The 16,065-nt window shown below is 41.5% G+C and overlaps 1 protein-coding gene across 10 annotated transcripts in view; it reads right to left on the bottom strand.

Annotated features, from left to right (window-relative positions):
* Phtf1 (putative homeodomain transcription factor 1) overlaps positions 1 to 16,065 on the bottom strand; it is a 59,614-nt gene that overhangs the window by 15,192 nt on the left and 28,357 nt on the right. For 4 of the 10 annotated variants that reach the window (XM_004667553.3, XM_045138607.1, XM_045138606.1 and 1 more), the window contains 6 exons: positions 13,256 to 13,412; positions 9,933 to 10,067; positions 7,785 to 7,944; positions 6,667 to 6,840; positions 6,209 to 6,298; positions 1,019 to 1,243 (listed from right to left, as the gene is read on the bottom strand). In XM_004667553.3, coding sequence (XP_004667610.1) covers positions 1,019 to 1,243; positions 6,209 to 6,298; positions 6,667 to 6,840; positions 7,785 to 7,944; positions 9,933 to 10,067; positions 13,256 to 13,412 — 941 coding nt within the window. Of the gene's footprint in view, positions 1 to 1,018; positions 1,244 to 6,208; positions 6,299 to 6,666; positions 6,841 to 7,784; positions 7,945 to 9,932; positions 10,068 to 13,255; positions 13,413 to 16,065 lie in introns of those variants that run through there. The other 6 variants (XM_045138609.1, XM_045138610.1, XM_004667554.3 and 3 more) reach the window with 5 other exon arrangements.

The raw sequence follows: 16,065 nt of genomic DNA, 5'->3' as shown, positions 1-16,065 counted from the left end.
AGCCAGATGCACAAGGGGGCGCACGTGTCTGGAGTTCGTTTGCAGAGGCTGGAAGCCCTGGCGCGCCCATTCTCTCTCTCTCCCTCTATCTGTCTTACTCTCTGTGTGTCTGTCTCTCTCAAATAAATAAATAAATAAAAATTAAAAAAAAAAAGAACTAACAGGAATCATGCATGAACCATTCAAACGGGTGACATGAGAACCACTTCCTAATCTTTCCATCTACCAGTAGAGACATGAGCTATCTTAAGACACAAGCACTCAGCTCCAGAGCTTCAGCACAAGCTCACTGGCCATCTGAGGGGATGTCAGCAACACTGACACTTCCCATTCACTAATGCTTATCACGCCTCACGCCAAGAACTTTACATCAATTCACTAGATATTTCCCAATCTTCCTAAGAAATAGGAACTATTTTTTGCACATGGAAGATGATAAACAACTTTCTACAGATATAGAATGAATGGAGGACTCAGGTGTCTTCTAAGTACTCTCTAATTTTATGGTGCTAAACTAAAATCTCAAATTAAAAGCATCACTTGATTTGTGCATTATCAGAGAAGCAAGCAGCAATGCTATTTCCTCATTAACTCATATGCAATACTGCAATGTTTATGAAACTATAAAATATGTGCCAGTGAAACAACTCTGCTCTTACAAAACAAACACTAAAGATCACTCTAAGGAAAATGAGGAAAGTACTATGAAGAAAAATTTAATGTGGGGGGGCTGGGGAGATGGCACTTGCTTACAAAGACTGCCAACCCAGATTTAATCCCCCAGTACCTATATAAAGCTAGATGCACAAGTGAAGCATGTGTCTGGAGTTGTTTGGAATGCCCAAGTTCTCATCTCAGCATCTTTACTTACAAACTACACTCAAGTTCCCCATCTCTAAATTGGGTATAATAATAGCATCCTTATAGAGTACTGAGAAGTTAAATGACACAATGTAGTGCCTGAGACATGGTAAGTATGGGAGAAATATTAGCTATTAGGATCATTGCCTTTACATACCTGCTGAAAAACATCTTCTTTGGGGTCGTGTTTGGTCCCTGAATGAAGGGTATTCACATGGCCCCCCTCGCTGTCACTGGTGACAGATGAGCGGCACTCTGGGCCATGCAACAGATCATCCCATAACATGTCCTCGGTCTCTGAGTCATGGCGGGTACTTTCCGAGTCTCTTCTTGACAAGTTAAGGCTTCGAGGGCCATTACCACTCATGCCAGACCTACGGCCCTTGAAAGGAAAACAAAAAGCAAACATACATATATTGAGAACAATATGGACAGATATGAGGGCTCACACCTTTAATCTTAGCACTTGGTTAGACTGAAGCTGAAGGATCACCATGAGTTCCAAGCAAGCCTGGAATATAGAGTAAGTTCTAGGTCAGCCTGGGCTGTGAAACCTGCTTGAAAAAAAGGAAAGAAAGAAAGAGAGAGAGAGAGAGAGGGGGGGGGGGGGAGAGAAAGAAAAGAAAAGAAAAAAAGAAAAGAAAGAAAAGAAAAGAAAAGAAAAGAAAAGAAAAGAAAAGAAAAGAAAAGAAAAGAAAAGAAAAGAAAAGAAGCAGCAGCAGCCAGGAGTGATGGCACACACCTTTAACCCCAGAGCTCTGGAGGCAGAAGTAGGAGGATCTGTGTGAGTTCCAGGCCACTCTAAGAATGTATAGTAAATTCTAGGTCAGTCTGGGCTACAGAAAAACGCTTACTTTGAAAAAAAAAATCTATGATATTGCTGAAGACTCCGCATACTTGTGCTACAAGGTCACTGAGAAATCCTGCCAGAGCTGAGCTGAAAACCTCCTCTGTATAAACCAGCTGACAGAAATCTAGAAAAAGCTGCACTGCGTGCAGCTCCACGGGAGAGAGAGAAGCCACCAGTGGAGATAAACAGCAGTGGACACTGCAAGCCTTAAATTTAGCCAAGCAGGCCAAATGAGCCAAAGGGTGCAATAGTAGCAAATATGCTATGGGGGAAACCAACCACTCTTTAATTGGACTGGAGGCCCACTCCATAGGAGGGAATACATGCCTGATATGGAAAACCTATGGCAGGGAAGTTATGAGCCCTGGGAGTGTACATCTGCTGGTGTCTGGCTAAATGTATATACTATGCTCACCAAACTGCCCAGTGAGCACTTCTCCTAATGTTCATACCCATGTATTAATGCTACTATCATTTTTGATCACAGAAGCTTCTCTTTTCAGATGGTGGTGACCTTGAGATGACTCAGAAGGCGCCATAGTGCTCAGAAGAAGTGACAGAGGAGTGTTCAGCACCCAAATATCTCTATCACACCTTCTAAGGCTCAGGATCCATTGCAAAAGAAGTGGCAAGAAGAATGTAAGAGCCAAATGAAGGGTAGTAGTCTTTACAAAGCACTCTTCCAGACACAAAATGGCCTGGATATCTATAACCTCACAGTGCCTGGCACTACTTACACAAAACCAGTATAACAGGAGGAAAAATGATGGCATCAAAATATAAAAGAAGGGGAAAGGCCTAAGCGAGGCCTGGGGAAGAGACTGTGTGTCCGAATGGCTATCATCAAGAAAACAAATGATGATAAATTTTGGTGAGGATACAGAAAACAGGGATCCATTCTACACTGTTGGTGGGAATGTAGTCTGGTACAGCCATTGTGGAAATCAGTGTGGAGACAGCTAAAAATAGATTTACCACCAGGCATGGTGGCACACGCCTTTAATCCCAGCACTTGGGGAGGCAGGGGTAAGAGAATCACCATGAATTCAAGGCCACTCTGAGACTACACAGTGAATTCCAGGTTAGCCTGGGCTAGAATGAGACCCTACCTCAAAAAAAACCAAAACAAAACAAAACAAAAAATAAATTTACCATATGATCCAGCTATAGGACTCCTAGGCATATATCCTAAGGTCTCGTCTCACTACCTTAGAGATACTTATACAACCATGTTTACTGATGCACAATAGCTAAGAAATGGAACCAGCCTGGGTGTCCCTCAACAGATGAATGGATAATAAAGATATGGTATATTTACACAATGCTGTTCTATTCAGCAGTAAAGAAAAATGAAATTGTGAAATTTTCAGTGAAATGGATGGATCTGGAAAGGATTATACTAAGTGAGGTAATCCAGGCCCAGAGAGCCAAATGTTGCATGTTCTCTCTCATATGTGGATCCTGGCTACCAATGTGTAGACTTGTGTGAGCTGGAACCAAAAATCTGCAGCAGAGACCAGTAAGCTAGAAAAAGGCTATAAGGAAGGGAGAAGAGGGAAGCACTTAAGGGGATGGTATTGTGTATATGTAAGTAGAAGAATAGATTACAGGAAGTGGAATGGGCTAAGCCAAGCCAGGGGAGGACACTGAGTAAAAGTAGTGTGGCATGGGGAGGGTCCATCAAAATTCAAGATATTCTGAATAAGACATATGAAAATCTACTTTCTTAAATATGGCACATCCAGAGCCATAAATTGTTACTAGAAAATTTTCAGTGCCAGGGATGGGATACCTCCCAGTGAGTTGTTGGCCAGGGAGGTCTCTGTTGCCTCCAAAACATTACAGGCTATTGCCAAGGCCCTTGGTTTCCCACAAGAAACAGATGGTAAGACTGAAGACTTCACGTGCCGGAGCAGCAAAATCACTGAGAAATCAAACTGGTACTGAGCTGAAAACCTCCTCCCTGTAGACCAGCCAACTGAAAACTGGAAAAAGCTGCACTGCACGCAGCCCTATGGGAGACAGAGATTATCAGCAGTGAAAACAGTGGACACTGGAAACCTCAAGTTTGGCCAGACAGGCCAAATGACCAAATGGGTGCAATAGTGGCATGCCTGCTCTGGTACAAACCAACTGCTTTCTAATTGGACTGGAGGCCCGCTCTATGGGAGGGAATACATGCCCGGTACTGAAAACCTATGAGCCTTAGGGGTAAAAAGTCTGTTCTTTTCTGGATAAATGCATATGTTATTTTCACCAAACTGGCCCAAAAGCACTACACTTAATGTTCATATTCATATATTAATGCTACTCTCACTTCTGGTTGAAGAAGCTTTTCTTTTCAGATTGCGATGACCACCGGAATGACCCAAAAGGCAACATAGTGCTGAGAAGAAGGGATGGAGGAGTGTCTAGAACTGAAACATCTCTATCACACCCTCCAAGGGCCAGGGTCCATTGCTAAAGAGGTGGCAGAAAGAATGTAAGAGCCAAAGAAAGGGTACCACTCCTTACAATGCAACTGTCCAGACCTCGAGATCCATGACCTTGAAGTGCCTAGCAATACCTACAAATAGGAGAAAAAGATGATGACATCAAATTTAAAAAGAGACTAATGGAGAGAGGGAGGGGATATGATGGACAGCAGAGGTGTGAAGGGGAAAGTGGGGGAGGGGAAGGAAATATAGTTTATTATATGTTAAGTTTAGAAGTTGTCAATTTAGAAAAAAGGAAAAAGAGGCTGGAGGAATGGCTTTAGTGGTTAAAGCATTTGCCCGCAAAGCCAAAGGACCCAGGTTCGATTACCCAGGACCCATATTAGCCAGAGGCACAAGGGGGCTCACACACCTGGAGTTCATTTGCAGTGGCTGGAGGCCCTAGCGTACCCATTCTCTCTTTCTCTCCCTCTTTCTCTGTCAAATAAATAAAAATAAATAAATAAATAAAGAGAAGTCTGGTATGGTGGTACACATCTTTAATCCCAGCACTCAGGAAGCAGAGATAGGAGGATCTCCATGAGTTCAAGTCCACCCTGAGACTACATAGTGAATTCCAGGTTAGCCTAGGCTACAGTGAAACCCTACCTTGAAAAACCAAAAATAAAATAATAAGAAGAAGAAGAGACTGAGATGGGAGAGAATATGATGGAGAGTGGAGTTGCAAAGGCAAAGTGTAGCGGGGGGGGGAGATTTGCCATGTTTAATGTCTATAACTGTGGAAGCTGGGTAAAAAAAAAAATATGAGACACAATTAAAATGAATTATCTATAGCTTGACAGGTTCAACATCTTGTATTTGTTTATTCACAAGACTTCATATAATAAATAGAATACACTTTGCTATTCAAATATCATACTCCAATGACTCCCTCTAAGAAGTTATTGCCAATTCTTGGGATTGTTCAGCTCCAATGTGCTGAGAAATGGGTGATTTCTATAAGCACAACCTGAGGACCTGCCAGAGGGATTTAGCAAGCCTTATGAGATGCAATTTCTCCTCAAAATATGGTGAGCTTGACTAAAGACCAGTTACATCCAGGCCCAGGCCCCAACATGTTCAAGGATAACCAGGCAGATAAAAGCACAGTGCAACTCCTGGTAGTTTAAACATAAATATGACACTTTTTCCATGACCCCAACTGTCTTGTCAATCAACACAAAAACAAAACCATACCACCTTCTACTCTGATCACCTCTGAAGGTCATATTCCAAATATGACCATTACTTGCATGATCAGACCATTCACTGCTCCCATTTCTCAGAGGTCCCTCTTCCAAAGCTGTCTTGAACACTGTCAACACCACTTAGGATAAACCTAACAGTCACGTAAGCCAAGTGAACAGTAAATATTAAGTGACTTCCACACTTAGGGTGTGAAGCACCTTCTTTCTGAGCATTATCTATGGTACTTTTTGTTTTTTGAGACAAGCCCAACAGACTTCCCTTTTTTATGTAAGAGTGCGAGAGAGAGCGTGTGCAAGAGATTGAAAGAATTAGTGTGCCAGGGCCTCCAGCCATCATAATCAAACTCCAGGCACATGTGCCACCTTGTGCACATGTGCAACCTTGCATGCTTGCATCACCTTGTGCATCTGGCTCACATAAGATGTGGAGAGTTGAACATGGATTCCCAGGCTTCACAGGCAAGCACCAAACCACTAAGGCGTCTCTCCAGCCCTATGGTACTCACTTTTTGTTTTTTTTCCTGGTTTTTCAAGGTAGAGTCTCACTCTAGCCCAGGCTGACCTGGAATTCACTATGCAGTCTCAGGCTGGCCTTGAACTCCTAGCAATCCTCCTACCTCACCTTCACTGGGATTAAAGGCATGTACCACCATGCCTGGCTACAGTACTTTTAAGATCAAGGAGAAAGGGAAAGAATTCACTTATTTTTGAAGGTGAGCAAGCAGTGTGACTTCAGGGCAGCGAATAAAAAAGAAAGGAATGAACACAGTTACACATTCAAGACGACAATGAGCACTGAGCAAAGGATGCTTTACCTGGCTGAAGACTGCTGATTCAAACTCTGAGTCAGCCAGACTGTCTGAATCACGTACTGTTTGATACCACCGCGCAGTGGTTTTCTTTACCTGCCAAAAATCAAACCAACAAACAACAGAAAAGCACAGTGATATTGGAATTAACTCCTGTATCTTTAGACACGAAGTAAAAAATTGGGCTCGAGAGATGGTTTAAGTAAGGCACTTGCCTCCAATGCTTAATCTAATGACCTGAGTTCGATTCCCCAGTATCCACATAAAGCCAGATGCATAAAGTGCTGCATGCATCTAGAGTTCATTTGCAGTGGCTAGAGGCTCTGGTACACCCATTGTTTCTATCTATCATCTATCTATCTATCTATCTATCTATCTATCTATCTATCTATCTATCTATCTATCTATCTATCTCTCCCACCTTGCAAAGAAATAAATAAAATATTTTTTAAAGTAAAGATTACCTGAGAGCTTAGGTGCCTTGAAAGTATTGATTTTCTAGATTTAACTTCACAACCATTGTCACTCGAGGCCCCTTCCACACTCCTGCGCAACAGTATCATCTGTGTCTGTGCTTCTCCATCCTCCTCACTTGACAGGTCATCTGAAACCCCATTGCCCATGCGCCTGTATGCCTCCTGCAAAGAAAACAGCAATGTCTCACAGGGGGCAATGCAAACACTCCAGGAAGTTATACATGGAAAAGCAAAATTCCTGTAAAAAGCCACCAAGCAATAGAAGGACACTAAACCAACACTGAACAACTCTGCATATTATTTAATCTCAATACTAACAAAAATGTATGAGGCCAAAATGATGAGGCCATATTCTGCAGCAGTTAAAACACAGGCTCGGGTGGAAGTTCCTGCCTGAATCATAGATCTTCTACTTACTAGCTCTTGGCAATTTACTAAAACCATGTGGGGCTCGGTGCCCTCGTGTGGTAGTAAAGAGAAGAAAAGCTCCCAGCTCATAGGGCTATGTAAACAAGGGCGTTTGTATATGTGAGGCTCTCAGACCCAAGCCTGGCTGCAATGACGAGTCTTACTGCCTCAGTCTAAGAAGGAAGAACACATCTCAACAGTACAAAGCAAGGGTATGGGTAACTGTAGACAGAATAAACCACCTCTTCCTAAACCTAGAAAGTAACTCCCAAGCCTTTCCTAAGGGTCACTGCCTCTATGGAGTATGACACAGTGCCCACTATACCTCTGTCCACTCAATGTGCCTTCCATGAAGGCAGCAGAATCAGAAAGTTACAGTCCTAGAAATGTGAAGAATGAAAGCCACTGTTTAAGACAAACTTACATACCTAGTAAAATCTAGTTTGATAGCCGGGCGTGGTGGCGCACGCCTTTAATCCCAGCACTCGGGAGGCAGAGGTAGGAGGATTGCCATGAGTTCGAGGCCACCCTGAGACTACACAGTGAATTCCAGGTCAGGCTGAGCCAGAGTGAGACCCTACCTCAAAAAGCCAAAAAAAAAAAAAAAAAAAAAAATCTAGTTTGTGTGGCTAGTAGAGCCTGAGAATAGGAAAATTTCACACAAGGCAAAAAGACTCTCATACTCATCTAACTCTTACCCTACGGCACTTTTCTCCATCGGAAACCTTCGCTTTCTCCTTTGCTTGACACATTCTAAGCTCTGGTCGACACTGCCTCTTCTTAATGATGGGACGGAGACCACTTGAGTCATTGTCAGTTTCAGTCCCTTTGTGAGATATTAATGTTACCCTTTTAACCCTATTTTTTAAAACAAAAAGAAAAGGTTACTACTTTTCTAACACTGACATCTTTCGTGAAACCACTTTCTCTAAGGAGTATAATATAGTAATCTGGAAATAAGTTTAGATATGGTATTGTCCAGGGCTCTCCTAGAGACTCCCGGAGAAGAGTCTGCTCATGTTGGTTAATTAGGAAAAGCAGGCAGGTCTCAGCTTTGGGAAGAAGCAACGGCACTCCTCTGCAACACTACGCCGGCTCCACCTCACACCTCCACTTCCAGAAGGCCTGTTTGTCCTTTCTTCCAACCACCTTCACAAAGTCCACTCATGCTCAGCTCCTGCTGATGGCCTTACCCTGGAATGCGTACTCCATTTACCAGGCTATGTGGCCATGAACCACTTGCTAAGCTAATGTTAGCTTGCAACCATTCAGAGTACATTCACATTGCTGTCATTGTCTCATGCTGCTACTCTTCCTGTCCTGACTAACAAGGAAAGCACAAAGGACAAGGACACAATGCCCAGCACAACATCCCTCACAACTCAAGCACTTCTGCCTATAGAACAAACGTATATTTACAGAAATATGGAGATATACTTCATCTTCAAACACCAGCTATATTTTAAACCATTTTTAGCATAAGAAAAAAGTCTTTGGGTCCTCATACAGTACTAGTTCTGTCACGACCTACAAAGTTACAAATGAGGTAAACTTTACCTTTGATCTATCATCTATTCTATGGGCCATGAGCACCAGGTTCCAGTGCTACATCCCGTCCTTAAGAAGATACCTGCCCTCTCACTGAAGTATGCTTTCTTTTTTAAAAATATTTACTTGAGGAGGCTAGAAAGATGGTGTAGCAGTTAAGGCATTTGCCTGCAAAGCCAAAGGATCCCGGTTCAAGTCTCCAGGACCCATGTAAGCTAGATGCACAAGAGGGTGCCTGCATCTGGACTTCACTTGCAGTGGCTAGAAGCCCCAGCATGCCCATTCTCTACCCTCCCCCCGCTCAAATAAATAAATAAAAGGTATTTTTAAAAAATGTTTATTTGAGAGGCAAAGAGAGGGAGGGAAGAGAAGAGGGAAGGAGGCAGAGAGACAGCAAGAGAGAGGGAGAGAACAAGAAAACCAAGGCCTCCTGCTATTTTATGTGGGCATTAAGAATTGAATCCAGGCTTTGCAAGCACATGCCTTTAACAGATGAGTCATGTCTCCAGCACTGCTTTACTGTTTTAAGTTTTTATTTATTTATTTTAAAGTCGGGGGAGGAAAGAGAGAGAGAATATGAATATGGGTGCACCACAGCCTCTAGCTACTACAAACAAACTCCAGATGCATGCACCACCTTGTGCATATGACATTACATGGGTTCTGGGGAATCAAACCTGGGTCCTTTGGCTTTGCAGGCAAGTACTTTACTGCAAAGCTATCACTCCAACCCCTTGCTTTACTTGTAATCTTTTTCAAGCTCTGCTTTCTCTCAAGATGTTGGCTGATAAACCATTATATATTTAACCTGGGCTGGAGAGATGACTCAAAGGTTAAGCACTTGCTTGCCTGCAAAGACTAATAATGAACCTGGGTTTAATTCCCCAGTACCCAAGTAAGCCAGATACACAGAGTGGTGCATGTGACTGGAGTTTGTTTGCAGTGGTTGGAGGCCCTGGTGCACCCATACTCACTCACTCTATCTGTATCTCTCTGCTTGCAAATAAATAAAAAGGCATTTACCCTTTAGGAATACTTACAGTTTTGTAATCTTGAGGTCTAAAAAGCTATTACAATCAAGCTGAATGAAAAATTAGTGGTAGAGTAGTGAACTTACAGGTAACATAGACAGTGGAGATAACATTTTGAGTAAGTAAATCCTTCTAGAATGCCTAAAAATCACAGAGTAATGATACCATGCTTTCACTACTTGCACCAATGGCCCAATTATGTGAAACAGCCTGCAAACCCTAATGTGAACACAGACTCAAGAGAAAATTCCAATGTAAGACTCCCACCTGTTGCCAAAGAGAGTCCCCCAGAAACCACCAATACTGGGCGCAGACTCCAGATTTTCCACTCCCCTTACTTTATCGAAGGAGTTATTTCCATTGTCTCGGCTCCCATCACCATTTACAGTTTTTCGTAATTTTCTACAAAAAATATTTCAATAACTTCAGATTATTCAAGATCCTTTCTATTTATGCCCATAATATCCCTAATGAAAATGATAACAGATAATTCCCTGAAATCAAGAACACCTTAATTCGTACACACAGAACATTGCAGATTTAAGGACCAAAACATATTCAAACCTAAAATCCTATGCTATCATTTTGTTCAGCCACTAGAGAAATAGAACTGTTATCTAGATATTACCAAAAAAAATGTTTCACTTCTGTAATTATGAATCTTTTCAGGTACACTTAACACCAAAAGTCAAAGGAATTATATTTCTTTAAATAAAGATGCTAGAAATCTAGCACCCTGGGACATTTAATCAGAGCAACAAGGAGTTGCAGCAACTATCATTTTGCTGAAATTCTATTTAGTCAAACAATATATTCAATAAATACTAAAGAGACACAGCACAGAGCTGGATTTCCTTAGGAAACATCACATCGTGCCTATAGATGAGTGTTGCTATCAGCTATGGTCAGAGAAGCTTCTCTGTGCAGTGGTCAGCAGTAAATGTAGACTCACAACTGGTCAAAGAACTGAGAAAAAGTGGCTGGTGGATGTTCAGCCATAAATGGGACATCTGTAACACTTCCTCCAAAGCTTGGAGGATAGCATGGAAGAAGGAACACAAAGAATGTAAGAGCCAGAAGTGGGGAGTGCTGCAAAACCCTGACTGCTTGGTGTGACATGGCTGCTACACTCATGAACTCAGAGCAGCTATGGTGACCTGCACAAGACTGGGCTCATCAACATCCTATCACAGAGGGGGAGAAGTTCAAGAGCTCCCATCCCCCCCCACACACAGGGATTTATATCCAGTTAATGGTTGATGGGGGAAGGGAGACACATTTTCCATTTTCTTCAGTAATGTCACCACTACTAAGATGCTCATGCTTCTGCACACAACACCTTTACCCTTAGTGAAACCCACTGAATCACCAAAACACACACACACATATGCATGCACACATGAAAGTACAAAGAGGGAAAGTTGGGAAGAAAGAGGATCAGCAGAATTAGGAGGGGAACAAGAGAAGGAAATGAGAAGTGAATATGATCAAAGACATTATATATATTATGCCAATGAGCATAATAATGCTAAACACTATGTATAATTAATATATGCTAATTTAAAGAGGTTAAAAAAGTAACTTGAAAAGGTAAGAATACAGGGCTGGGGAGGTTGTTCAGTGGACAACAGGGAAAGAGCTTGCCATGCAAGTGTGAGAATCTGAGGATGAATCCCTGAAGCCCATGTAAAGCTGGGCACTGTAGAACAGCATCCATACTCCCAGTTCTCTCTCCCTTCTTTCCTCCCCCTCCCTCTGTGTGTGTGTAACATATATAATCTCTTATAATGAGGTGAGAGGCAGAGACAGAACCCCAAGAAGCTTGCTGGTCAGCTAACTTAATGAATGCAGCTATGAACAAGAGACCCTGCTTCAAAGAAGGTGGATGGCAGCCGGGTGTGGTGGCACATGCCTTTAATCCCAGGACTCGGGAGCAGAGGTAGGAGGATCACTGTGAGTTCGAGGCCACCCTGAGACTAACTATATAGTTAATTCTAAGTCAGCCTGGACCAGAGTAAGACCCTTCCTCAAAAAAAAAAAAAAAAAAAGGTGGATGGCAAGGACCAGCATGCAATGTTGTCCTCTGACATACACACACACAGTGCCATGGCATGCACACAACCACAGCTGCCAGAAGTGTGCACACATACACGTCCTTTTCTTCTCTCTCTCTCTCATACACACACACACACACACACACATTCTATCAATTTAACTGAATTTATAATGAATCTTCTTTACAAAAAAAGTTTAAAAAGCTGGGCATTATAGTAAATGCTTTTAATCCCAGCACTCGGGAGGCAGAGGTAAGAGGATCATGGTGAGTTGGAGGCCACCCTGAGACTACATAGTGAATTCCAGGTCAGCCTGGGCTAGAGAGAATCCTTACCTCGAAAAACCAAAAATAAAAATTAATCAAAAGGTTGGAAAATAATACTGCAAAACAAATACACGAAACTATATCAAATGTCAAAGCCTTACTAGTAACTTCTAAGGGAAGAAAAATCTAAAGCAGAAAGACAATACAAAACAACTTTTGGAAGAGAATACTGAATATACATAAGTTTCAAAATCTACATTTATATATGTGTGTGTGCGTGTGTGTACACACACACACATACACACACACACGTATAAAACATGACGTGAATGTAATGTGTAAAAAGTCAAATTAGTCTTTGAACCACTGAGAGATCAATTACACAGTTTTTGTTTTGTTTTGTTGTTTCTGGCTTTAAAAAATATTGTGTGTATATGTTTTGAGACAAGGTTTTACTATGAAGTTCAACCTGGCCTGGAACTTACTATGTAAACCAGGCTGGCCTTGAAACTGCAGCAATCCTCCAACCTCTGCCTCCTAAGTGCTAGGATTACATATGCCAGGTAATCATGCCAGGCTTTAAATGTACACTTTTGAAAAAAGATGAAAATTTTGATAGCACTAACCAAATGCACCAAAATCCTTATTATTAGTAAATTTTCAACCAATATTTTGCATTAAGATTTTTATTTATTTTCAGGTCTGTATCAGGGGCTCTTACCACTGCAAACTAGCTCCAGACATAGGTTCTCCTTTGTGTCCAGCTTTATGTGGGTTCTGGGGAATGAACCCAGGTTGGCAGGCTTTACAAGTAAGCACCTTTAATCACTGAACAATCTTCCCAGTCCCAACAAATTTTGACTAAAGCTGAATTTCACGTGAAGATTCTCATTCCTTCTCATCCCCATCCCCTCGCTATCTCTGTCTCTCAAGGAGGAGGTGCTGAGGATTGAACCCAGGACCACACATGCTACATGCTAAGCCAGTGCTCTGCCACTGAGGTACACCCCAACTGAAAACTTGGTTAACAAAACATACTATAGTAATTTTCTTTTCAAACAGTTATATTGAATGAAAAGAGGCCACTTGACATTAAAAGTTAGTAATGTTTCTTAGCAGCAGGAGAAATGTGAAAAGGCATCTTCAAGTCAAATAAGTAATGAAAATCCACATAAAAGAGGGAGATTTTAAATTAATTAAATCAAAGACTTTAAAAATCTCTGTGATACTTGAGGAAAATACACAGCTACAGTATGACTTCTCATCTCACCTTCTTCTCCGACTTCCATTATTTCCCAATGGCTTTGTTATTTGAGTAGACACGATCTGACAATGGACAGTTCCCATGAGTAGCATAAGGCACAAGGGTCCAAGCACTTCGCTCACATTCACAATAGGCATCATAAGATATAACACAACTGCTGTAACTGCGGAGGATTTAAAACATTAGAGTTCATCTTACAAAATTAATCCTAGCAACTATATAAATGGTTTCCACAACGTATCATTTTATTTTATTGGCTTATTTTTCTTTTTTAATTATATTTGAGGCAGGGTCTCATTCTAGCCCAGACTGGCCTAGACCTCATGGGGATGGATCACTCTATTTCAGCCTCTCAAATACAGGGATAAAAGATGTGGAAAAAAAGAAAAACGAGCCGGGCATGGTGGCGCACGCCTTTAATCCCAGCACTCAGGAGGCAGAGGTAGGAGGATCACCGAGAGTTCGAGGCTACCCTGAGACTACATAGTAAATTCCAGGTCAGCCTGAGCCAGAGTGAGACCCTACCTCGAAAAACCAAAAAAAAAAAAAAAAAGAAAAACGATATGCACCACCACACCTGGCCACAATCTACTATTATTTATTTTATTTTTTAATTTATTTATTTATTTTGGTTTTTCAAGGTACAGTCTTGTTCTAGCCCAGGCTGACCTGGAATATCTATCCTCCTACCTCTGCCTCCCAAGTGCTAGGATTAAAGGCATGTGTTAACACACCTGCCCACAACCTATTATTTTTAAAGGAACTAATAATTTCCAGCATTTCATCTACTTGCACATTAGCTAAGTGGAAACTGATGGCAAAAATTGCTAGGTGGAGCCGGGTGTGGTGGCGCATGCCTTTAATCCCAGCACTCGGGAGGCAGAGGTAGGAGGATCTCCGAGAGTTCAAGGCCACCCTGAGACTCCATAGTGAATTCCAGGTCAGCCTGGGCTAGAGTGAGACCCTACCTCAAAAAAAAAAAAATTGCTAGGTGAGTGAAAAATAACCAATTAAAAGTAAATTGCATTCTGTGGGCATGAAACTAGATATTCCAAAACAATAGCTAGATGCTACATAAAGCACACAATTTTAAAAATATTGTATTTATTTACTTACATATTATATATATATGTGTGTGTGTGTGTATATATATATACATATTTTTTTTTTAAAGAGAGGAAGGAGAGAAAAATATATGAATGAGCTCATGAGAGCCTCCAGCCTCTGCAAACAAACTCCAGATGCATGTGCCACCTTGTGTATCTGGCTTGACATGGGTACTGGGGAACTGAACTTGGGTCCTTAGGTTTTGCAGGCAAGCACCTTAACCACTGAGTTATCTCTCCAGCCCCAAGCAGGCATTTTTGAAGTTTTATTCTACTCAAAGAAAGAATATTTTCCAAGATGGCACTGAAAGGAACTAGCAACACTGGGTTTGAATCCAGGAATTAACTACCCTGATGTTCTTGCCTCTGCATTGTACTTTATGCAGGCGTAAATAAAAATGAAGGACGAGAGAGATGGCTCAGAGGTTAAGGGGCTTACTGGCAAAGCCTAATGACCCAAGTTTGATTCGACAGCACCCACGTAAAGCCAAAGCTTTGCATCTAGAGCTCATTGCAGAGGCCCTGGCATGCCCATTAATATTCTCATTTTCTTGCTCTCTCTCTCTCCTTGTAAATAACTAAATAAAAAATATTTTTAAAATTAAAAAAGAAATATGGGGTAAAATTTATTGTGGTGAGGCCTCAGATAGAAATAAGAATATCCCTTGGCATGGTGGTGCCCGCCTTTAATCCCAGCACTCAGGAAGCAGAGGTAAGGAGGATTGCCATGAGTTCAAGGCTACCCTGAGACTCCATAGTAAATTCCAGGTCAGCCTGGGCTAGAGTGAGACCCTACCTCGAAAAAACAAAAAGGAAAAAAAACAAAGAAAGAAGAACATCACAAGCCAGGTATGGTGGTACAGCACTTAAGAGATGGGAGCAGGAATATTAGGAATTCAAGGCCAACATCAGCTTCATGAGACCCTGTATCAAAAAGAAGGGAAGAAGAGAAGAAGGGAGGTATGGAGGGGAAAAGGGAGGAAAAGAAAGAGGGCCTGGTAAGATGGCTCAGCAGTTAAAGGCACCTGCTTGTAAAGCCTGTCAGCCCACGTTCAATGCCCAAACCACCCACATAAGCTTAACACAAAAAGGGGCACAAGTGCCAGGCATTCATTTGTAGTGCAAGAGGCCCTGGCAAACCAATACATACATTCACACATACATACAAACAAATAAAATATAAACATGTTTAAAAAAAGAAATGAGAAACATGGAGATTACAGAAAAGGTGATCCTTTCGTAACTTGTTGACCTGTGACTTGCTGAGGCAGAATCTTTCAGTGTTTTGATCTTACTTAAAATATCCAAAAATATTAGAAATAAATCTGTGTTGTTTATAATCCACCCAAGTCTTTAACATTTTTGTGCTAGTAGTCTAAACAAACTAAGGCAAAAGAGCTATATAAGTGATATTTATAGATAATAAAACTAGTAAGCAGCTAGAGAAACTACATGACAGACTCTTGATACTGACATTAAAATGTTGGTTCTAGATTATGAGCCCATATAGTGGATTACTATGCAGCCATTAAAATGAGTTATGAATACAATTAAAATAAGATTACAAAGTTAGCTCCTTACTGATACTACTGGCCACATGGCTACACAGCTACTATACTGGACAGAAGACACATTCCCTTCAGAAAGAAAATCCTGCTGAACAGTACAGTCTCATTTTTGAAACATTAAGTCTATAGACTGGGGGCTGGG

Source organism: Jaculus jaculus, chromosome 19, assembly GCF_020740685.1.
Source record: "Jaculus jaculus isolate mJacJac1 chromosome 19, mJacJac1.mat.Y.cur, whole genome shotgun sequence".
Classification (NCBI taxonomy): domain Eukaryota; kingdom Metazoa; phylum Chordata; class Mammalia; order Rodentia; family Dipodidae; genus Jaculus; species Jaculus jaculus.
This window is presented reverse-complemented; position numbering and strand designations above follow the sequence as displayed.